General features: G+C 33.0%; 1 protein-coding gene across 1 annotated transcript; it reads right to left on the bottom strand.

Annotated features, from left to right (window-relative positions):
* Nucleotides 1-4,061: 4,061 nt before the first annotated feature.
* On the bottom strand, nt 4,062-9,141 carry LOC150108826 (uncharacterized). Its single transcript, XM_090414346.1, has 4 exons — nt 9,075-9,141; nt 7,654-7,794; nt 6,151-6,297; nt 4,062-4,165 (listed from the first exon to the last, which is right to left on the bottom strand). Exons 1-4 carry the CDS (start codon nt 9,139-9,141, stop codon nt 4,143-4,145), a joined length of 378 nt encoding a protein of 125 aa, XP_090270472.1. The 3' UTR covers nt 4,062-4,142.
* Between the last annotated feature and the right edge of the window lie 669 nt (nt 9,142-9,810).

Raw genomic sequence — 9,810 nt, 5'->3', positions numbered from 1 at the left:
GATTTATTTCGTTAGCCGTTATTTTCTCATATGACCCCTATGCTTTGTAGACATTACTTATTGTCAGGCTTCCATGTATTGATGTGTTTTATTCATTAGCTGTAAGTTACATTAATTTGTTTTAAACTGAACGACTCTATCTTTGTTTTTCACACTAATTAATTTCTTCGAAGAATATGCTATAGAATTTCTTCTGTTGGGTGACTAGAATTAGTATTTTCAGACAAAAGTCTGAAAATGGAAATGTCTACTTTAGTAACATAGTGTCACCTCAAATCAGCGGACTGGCACGATTTCTCACTTTTTTTTTTTTAATCAGTGTCCCTGCTCTGTGACTCCCGGTTTGCTTTGTTGGGCAAAAAATAAAATTTCGAATTTTTTAAAAAAATTCTCAGAAAGATTATAATGAATAAATTTGCAACTGAGTTTGATCAAGCGAGTGAATCACTGACAGTATTTTTTTTTAAATGAGATCTCTTATCAACACGTCTATTGATAAGTAATCTGATTAAAAATGTCAGATCTGATAAAAATTAAAAAAAATTTGATAAAAATTAGTGATCGGATAAAAATTGAATAAAATGTCATTCGAAATCACCCTGGTGTCAAAAACCTAAGGACGAACACTATTTCTGAAGAACGGTGTTTCTGACACCTTTGTAGACGGACTTTCCGGTTCTTTGCAGAAATCAACGGTTTCAATATAGGCATGCAACTGCCAACACCGATCCTCTTCAATTCCTTGAGCGTAGTTCGCTGAGACCTTCATTAATTGCTTCGGTAAATTGTTCGGTAAATTGTCTCGTACTTGACAGACTGTCTTATAACCAAATTTATGCCTCATAGACAAGCAATGCGGGTTATTTTCCCACTGATTATTAGGAAGTATCAGGAATTATTTCTTAGAAACAGACTTACTACGAAGTGGGAGGCTGGAAAGTTCTGATAAATACCTATAAAGAAAAATTAATTAATATTAATTAATTATATGTCTTCTTTATTCTAAAAGAAAAAGACAATGTTTCCTCAAAGTATTACAATTTGATGAAAACAATATGCTTTTTCTTGTGACTATACCAGTTCCTTTAATATAATTTTTGTTCTATTAGTTATCACAACTTTCCTGCCTCCTCCCCTTGTAACTGATATCGAGTGTAAAGGATACAGTATTTTTTGGAAAGATAGACAAGTGAGGAGAGGGATGGAGATATGATTCAAAACGTTATCTGATGATTTGGTTGCAGTGTGGGTAAAAACTAGGATTGGAATATCATAACAATTTTCCACATAGCAGTGAATTTGAAGGCAATATGGGGCAACTGAATTCTAACAAGATGAAATACACGGTGGGGTATTGTTTCATACTTAGAGGATCAGTTGCTGGTCACGGTGAAATGCTTCGCCAAATAAGCAGCAAGAAAATGTAATCATCGAAAGAGGCAAATCTCTTCTTTATCATGGAGGAGATTTGGCTGTTGATCCAATATTTGCATAATGTCCAACCCTGAGGAGGCGGGGTAATTCTGGGTGGGAGATGAATTTTATGGTCAGGAGTGAGACCACTCTGCTTAATAGATCTTTAAGCTCAGCTTGAAGAGTTTTTGAAGAGTCAGCAGGGTATATATATATATATATATATATATATATGTGTGTGTGTGTGTGTGTGTGTGTGTGTGTGTTTGTGTGTGTCCCAGGAGCTCAAAGTTTTGTGACTAAGGGATTTAACAATCCTGGGGTCCCGAGTCCCCCCCCCCCTAGGGTGATAGGGTTTGTCAGATGAGTGTCGTTGCGCTGGCAGTAAAACAAAAGACGATTGAAATCTAATGCTAAGGACAGATATAGGAACCTCATGCTGGCTCGGACGTCGCCAGGTTAAACAAAGTCCTCGTCCCCAACCGGGAAATCGGGGTTGTGTCGAAGAATATACTACCGAGGAAGGAATAAAAAATCACGTTAACAAAGGAATTGATATCAGTAGGTACATGGAACAAACCCCTTGGGCAACTGGAAAATTACAACTCCTTCGAGAGGAATTAAAAAGATATAGATGTGACATCCTCGAATTATCAGAAATGAGATGGACGTTATTTGGTGATATGGATGTATTTAAGATCATATGTTCAAGGCAAGAAAAAAAAAACTTGAGACAGGTGTAGGTTTCTTATAAACTAATAAAGTACGTGATGCCCTAGGATATAAGCCTGTAAACGAAAGGCTCATAACAGCAGGATTCGTTGCTCAGCCATTCAACATCAATGTCATTCAAGTATATGCACCTACAAGTGATAATTCAGAACAGCAAGCAGAAAAATTCTATGAAAATCTAAACTTCGAAATTGATGAAACTCCAAAAAAACATCCTTTTTGTTACCAGTGATTAGAATTCAAAGATAGGAAGTAATAATACAGGATGGGAGCACGTCATGGGATGATTTGAACATGGAAACAGAAATCAGCCTGTTGAAAGATTACTGGAATTTGCTCTGAATAATGAATTAATAATCGATCTCACCAGATTTCAAAAGAAAGATTGCCGTAAATGTACATGGCGCTCCCCAGATGGGAAAACTAAGAATATGATAGATCTGCTCTCAATAAAAGATGGACCAGATCAGTGCAACAATGGAGAACCTTTCAGGGAGCAAATGTCGACTTAGATCACAGTTTGGTGATTGCTAATTTAAACCTGAAACTCAAAACGAAGCACAGGAACAGGCCCCTGAATGTATCCGATATTGGAAAACTCTCTGATGACAATATCAGAAATTTGTATAAAATAATTCTGGACTTTTAAAAGATTAAAAGACCTGGTAGAAACCGAGAACATAAACAAAAAAGTTGAACACCTAACTGAAATAATATTGGAAACAGTAAATGCAACAATTCCCAAAAAAGAAAATAATAAAAACAAACTGGATTACTCGAGACAGCCTAAACTTGGTACAAGAAAAAAGAAAATTGAGACTGAAACCTAACAACTCTGAGGCAGCAGAAAGGGCATACAGAAAATAGTGTAATGAGGTGATAAGACCAGCAAGGACAGATAAGAACAACTGGTTGGTAAACCAATGTAAGGATTAAAAATATTATGGCTATTATAAAAAAATTGAAATTAGGACTGCAAAGGCTTTAAAAGTGCTAAAATCCATGGACAAAATTTGATTTGGAAGAGTAGAAATATCAGCTTAAAAACCAACCAAGCGTTCTTGAGACATGCATCTTTATCAGTATGTTATACGGTTGTGAAACTTGGATGTTGACAAATGAATCGGAGAGAATAAGCTGGCGTTTGAAAGAAAGTGTTATCGTAAAACTCTATGAATGGGATGGACTCAGAAGATAAGAAATGAAGTGTACAGAAGGATACAACTAAAAGAGACTCTGTTCCAAAAAGTCATACAAAGAAAATTAAAATTCTTTGGACATTTTTGTAGAATATCAAGTAACAGATACCAATTAGTCATTGGTATTTGTCCTAATGAGCGGAACAAATGTCAGAGGTCGTCCTCATCGTGAGTGGATCGACGATATTAAAAACTGGTGTGAGGAAACTCTTCTAGAATTAAGTCATGCTGCAATGAACAGACGTCACTAGGACAATATACTCAACATGGCATCAGATACCTACGGGCGTTGCGCCCATGGTTCGTGATGATGATGGTATGAACACACACACACACACACACACACACACACACACACACACACACACACACACACACACACACACACACACACACACACACAAAGTACTTAGCCCGTCTGGGATATGTGTTATTAATAATTAAGTTTAACTTGAAGTAGTCTGTGGTTGATGCAGTAGATGCTCGAATATTTTTGTGATTTCGAAAATTAAATAATTTAAACAATTTATTAAAAATAATAATTTTGAAGTGATTTGTGAATCTTTTGACACTTTTTTTTATTTCATTTAAGATATTTGGTGTCTCTTAAAGACAGCTGCGCTAAATATTTAGATTTAAATAAATAACTGAGGTAAATGCAGTAAATACTTTATTTCGGGTAGATATATCAAGTAACAGAACACAAGCTGCTTTATCCTGACATTCTTTACAGCAACACATATCTTTCATTTGTAGTGATCTGTAAATTTTCATGGTACTGGAATGTTTTCCTCTATTTTACTTCACGTACGATAAACTGTCTGTAGAAAAGAAAGTATCATTTTATGTCATTAATACTGTAAGTTCAAGTAGTGATTTAAAAACTAATTTGTAAAAATGATAAACAGTGAATAAATCGAGAAATTCGTTTTCAGATAATCATTTAACAAGCTTATTTTAGAACGTTGCTTTACTGATGAATCAATCTATGCTACCATGAGGCAATACAAAGACATCTGGGAAATATAGCAAAACTTCAATGAGAGAAATGTTTTTTTTTTTTGAACAAATTCCAAACTTTTGTTGGAAGAACAGAATTTTTTTTAAAATAAATGAAGAATGAAAATGAATCTTAAAGATTATGTAAGAAACATATTATATAAAGCATAAGTCAGGTTGAGCCGAATTGAAAACTATGTTATACTGACTCTGTTATATAAGATATAAGAAATTAAGTTAGATGAAGAAGATCTTGAAAGTGATTTGTTGATTTCCTAAAATATGTAAGATATTTTTATAATTTCTGACTGTACCTAATCTTAGATTATAATATTTTAATTTGTGATTCTGTTACTTAAATCCCATAATACTATTCTGGCATTCCCTTCGAAAAGCTCTTTGAAATTCATGATCATATTCAGAAGAGAGCAAATCAGATATTTCCAAAGACATTGTGCATTATAAAAATCAGCACGGGTATCTATAATTAACCAAGCATGCTGCAGGTATGGGCAATTTTGTAGGCTAACTTTGTGCTTCAGATAATCAAAAAAATGGCAAGAATTCTAAAACCCATTAGTTTATTCCTATATATGTGACTGCCAGAAAAGTGTGACCCCCCCAACCTTTCCACTGCAGCTCAAGATAAGAATCGTATGGCTTTACAATAATTAAATCAGATAATGTACACCGTTTCACATGATTTATTAGCAAATGAATTCGAAGAGTTTAAATTTTAATATCATATTTCACATGTATCAAATGATAAAAATTGGAATTGGAAACAAACGAAACTAAATGACATAACATTAACTCGCATATACTTCGAAAAAAGTGGAAGGCAGTTAATATTTCCTTCGAATTGAACAGTCATGCAAAGTGATTCAATGAATTCCATACTTAGGTAAACTTACAATTAAATCAAAGTTTTTTTCATTTGAAGTTTCCAAAAATTAATAGGCGATTGCTTTTGATTAATCTGATTTTAAATGAGATGAATAAGATGCTTTTTGTTTCGGAAGAATTCGCAATGTATAATTTTAAAATGTTTCTTGTAAATAGTAAAAGACCTCGCATATTAATCTCGCATGAATAGAAAAAATGAAGAAGGAACGCTGATGAATACGTAAAACTAGGAAGAAGAATAAAGAAAATTTTATGAGGAAATGAAAAGTGAGAATTTCTCCCTTTAAAATAGAAAGGAATAGAAATTAGATATAGCGAATTTATTTTATTAAGAGAGAGAGAGAGAACTAGTTCATTGAAAGAGAAATGGATAAATCATTCGTACTTCTTGAATGAGTGACCTGTTGGTGGAAAAAAGAGAAAAAATTGAATTAAACAGAGAGGGAAGGAGATGCATGGACTTTATAGTTTGGTCAGTAACACAAATAATTCAACTCATATTTATTTCGGTTGGTTTAACAAGCTCACCCAAACTGTGGTTCTTGCCAGGAAGGGAAAAAAACCTCCTAAAAAATAGAAATTTTAAATAGTGTATCCACTGTTAATATGAAGCTTAAAAATACACCAGAGTAATGTGTAATTATTGTATATTCCATTTTAATTGCATATACACTTTTAGCTCGGAGTCTCGTTATCTAACCGCTATTAGATACCAGTAAAATATCAGATATCAACTGGTATTACTAATCTATTTTTTTAATTCAAGTAAACTACTGCATCCATTATTGCGATCGGTTGCAAAAACTAGACTACTATAAAAGAAACTAGTCCTCAGATATGTTAAAGTGTGGGAAACACTTAAATCAGGAATATTTATCTGTTGTTGAGTTTACTCTCTGACCTGGAATCTGCGGAAAACAGAATTTTCTTCCGCAACAATCTTTACAGCAGCGTCCTGATTCCTGGCAATCGTCATCTGAAGAACACTCATCAAAATGGCGATAATTGCACTCAAAATTCATATCGCAAGAGGATACCGGGCAGTCAGCTACAAGAATAAAAAGAAAAGCCCCTTAATTAATTTTTAATCACAGATTAAATCAAAATTTAATCAATTGTTAGCAATGCTTGGATTCTATATTTATATTGAGAAAAACTCTCCTATAATATGCACAGCGTTAAAGAATTTATTATTACTTTTTTCCTAATAAAATCATGTCTGTTATGACAATCTTAAAATAACTGTCCAGAGTAATATCAACGTCATGAAATGCATGCATGTTTAGAGGTGAAACAATCTTAAAAAACAGCTCAAGGCTTAACTGAGTTGCTTCTACTTTCAAAAATAATAATGTTATTATTATTATTATTATTATTATTATTATATTATCCAATACATAATACACCATTTTGAAAATTAGTTTAAATTATAAAGAAACGTGGGAGGTATATGGCGCGGTGCGTTGCTGGTGGTAGCGTCATGTAGTTGAAGGACTAAGTGAGGGAGACGGTGTGTTCTAGTGGAGTAGTGGGTCCTCCCACAATGAGTCATTGGACCCCTTGGGGGTATCTATTATTAATAATAATAATAACTATTTTTCCACAGCTTACGGATAGAAAATGCATATTGATAAACTGATTAATTACTAATGTGGATAGTTCTGGAAAACCAAAACAAATTTGATAAGGAGCACAAGATGAAATGGAATGTGTAATATACAGTTTGAGTACTAACGGTACTAATTTGCTATAGGTTTACAGCCTTTCGTAGGCGAAAGGAGTTACTTAAAAAAGGTGAGGTCTGAGTAGATGATCACGGAATCTAGTACTTGAAATTCCACACCCATATTCCCACGTTTGCTGATCTCTCAGAAGACATCTCTCATTAGAATTTAGCCTATTAGAATAGGCTAAATTTTAACGAGTAGTATAATATTGAATCAATATGCCATCTGTTATGCCACCTGTTACCCGGTTTCGGTGCAACACATAACCAGTGACATAGCCAACTAGAGATGCCAATTAGTAATTATTACTTAAGTAATAATTATTAATTTGTTCATTAAATTATATGCATTGAGATTAAGTAAAATATTACAGTTAGTCACAATAATACAATCTGAACTATATATTTTTTTAAAATTTTACTCATCCATCAGTTCTTGTTTAATTTGAAGACAGAGAGAGAGAGAGAGAGAGAGAGAGAGAGAGAGAGAGAGAGAGATCACCAAAACGTTCCCTTCTTCTTCTATTACTCCAGTGTAATGAAGAAAGACATAATATAATTTGTGTCGAAAATGTTCCTAACAAGGTCTCTGACATTTTTTAAAAATTTCTCACAGAAAATGCACTAAAATAATCATTTAATTCCAAATACATTTTGTTAATTAGCAGTTTTACATACCTATCAGAGGATAGCATATTTTACCACAACATCCTTCGCAACAGGATTGGCTATTCAGGCAGTCACTGTCTGTTTGGCATTCGTCTCTTTTGTCGCTGCACACTTCACCAGGACACTTCAGTTGATCACTACATGAAGATCCTGCAGATATGAAGGAATCAGTACAGAAAATATCACGCTAAAGCTGTAACTGATAAAACTGTAAAGTAGCGTAACTCATGAAATAGAAAATTCTGCAGATTGTAATAAGTTTCTTAAGATAGTGTTAACAACTGATTCACTACAAATCTTTCGACAATATTCTTGGATCAACTGCATGGCACCAACAGTCTTCTTGATATTATTTTAAATAAAGAAATGAGAACTAGAGGGTGGAAAAGTGCACTTCATCTTTTTCCTCATAAGTATAAAGATGTATTAAAAATATATCTTTATAGAATGTATAGTATATATCCGTGTTGAATCAGTTAAATTTACTCATTTAGTTACCCTGGATAATATCACTACAGAATCGGCTAGACGCTGTTACTTAGGGATTGGAAGTTAAGGGTTAACTGTTAATAGTGAAACAGCATCCACAGACAAATACTCTCTGCCGGTACTCCCCCCCCCCCCCCCCGTTTTAATGATTAAGCACTAAAAGGCCAAATATAATGAACTTGTTTTCTCCTTTAATAAAAAGAAATACATTTTGCTAATCCAAGAAATTTTCATTCGGACAACTATGTGAAGTTCTTGGTTTCGCAAAATCAGAAAATAAATAAAACGCTGGAAAAATCAGGTGTGGAATAGAGTGGTTTTTTTTACCCCGGAAATATCTGATTGCAGGGGATTGTCTGCAATTGCAGCAAGAGAGCATTTAAAACTGAGCACATCTGAACTTGAATGAAAAAGTTTGTAATTTCTCTTCAATATTACTGACTAGTTAACCGAGTTCGAATAAGCTAACCATTTAAATTGTATTCACTATTTCGCTACACACACACACACACACACACACACACACACACTGTTAACAACACATGCAAGTGCTGAACCTTGTTTTGTTTATTGTCACGTGGCCAAACCCAACTGCGGAATCAAAAATAATTGCAAATTCTTCAGCTTTTTAATATAATCTCGACTGCTATACCTGTTGATACCTACAGAAATCTCATGATTTCTTAGAGGAATCATGTTCGGAAAACGTTCAACAACTGTTGATAGACTCATTATCTGAAGTATGTATAAATGACAACTGGCGCATATACGAGTAGATTGTATTATTTATCTAAATAAGTAAAAAAAGTGCAATATTTAAACTATTGCTTTCATCTTTCAATTTAAAATCAGCTAAATCTAATTCTCGCATGTTTATTTTGCTATTCATGATGAGGTTGCAATAACTACTCAATCAATTATAAGCGATATTATTTACTTACCACTTCCCGGTGTAGCTGTAATTATTGTAGCATATAGGATCACCTTGGCTATTGGAATGAAGCGCATGCTTATCTAAAATAATAACATCATATTTATTTGGAATTTTTTAAAAGTTTTTGAATTATCTGAATATAAGTGGTTAATAATAATATAGTAACGATATACAGTATAACACATCCATATGAACATACAAATGAAGAATCCGTTGAAGAGAAAATACTGTAAAAGTAAAAATAAATAGAAATTAATTTTTTTCATAACAGAAAGGCTGCATTAAAAAACTCAAAAATTTTAAGACTTAAAATATTGGTACACTTTATTTCTTCTTTATATAATAAATTTTATTTTGAGATAAATTTCATCGCCAAAAGGTAAGGCAACCTGAAATTGAAGTAGTTTGAAAATTTTCCGTGTTTGGTTCTGTCCAGTAGGATTCCGAATTATGCAAATAATAAATAAATATACAAAAATATATAAAATTCATAAAAATAGAAAAATTCCTTCCTCAGCCGAAGGTTTTAATGTACTATATATAAATGTACAACTTTCTGTGGATGAGTGACATCATAAAGTATATAAAGAACATTAATTTTTCTTTAAGAGTTAAATAATATGAGTATATAATAAGAGTGAGCATTTTAACTTATTATGTAAGTTTATGCCAGAAGAGTGTAAATGTATTCAGATTTTTCTAGTCCGTTCTTAATGATATCTTACTCGTTAGTTAACAAATGC

This window comes from Typopeltis vanoorti, chromosome 2 (assembly GCF_054136105.1).
Source record: "Typopeltis vanoorti isolate ZY-2024b chromosome 2, IOZ_Tvanoo_1.0, whole genome shotgun sequence".
In the NCBI taxonomy this organism is placed as follows: domain Eukaryota; kingdom Metazoa; phylum Arthropoda; class Arachnida; order Uropygi; family Thelyphonidae; genus Typopeltis; species Typopeltis vanoorti.
Note: the sequence above shows the minus strand (reverse complement) of the source record. Positions and strands in the feature narration are given on the sequence as shown.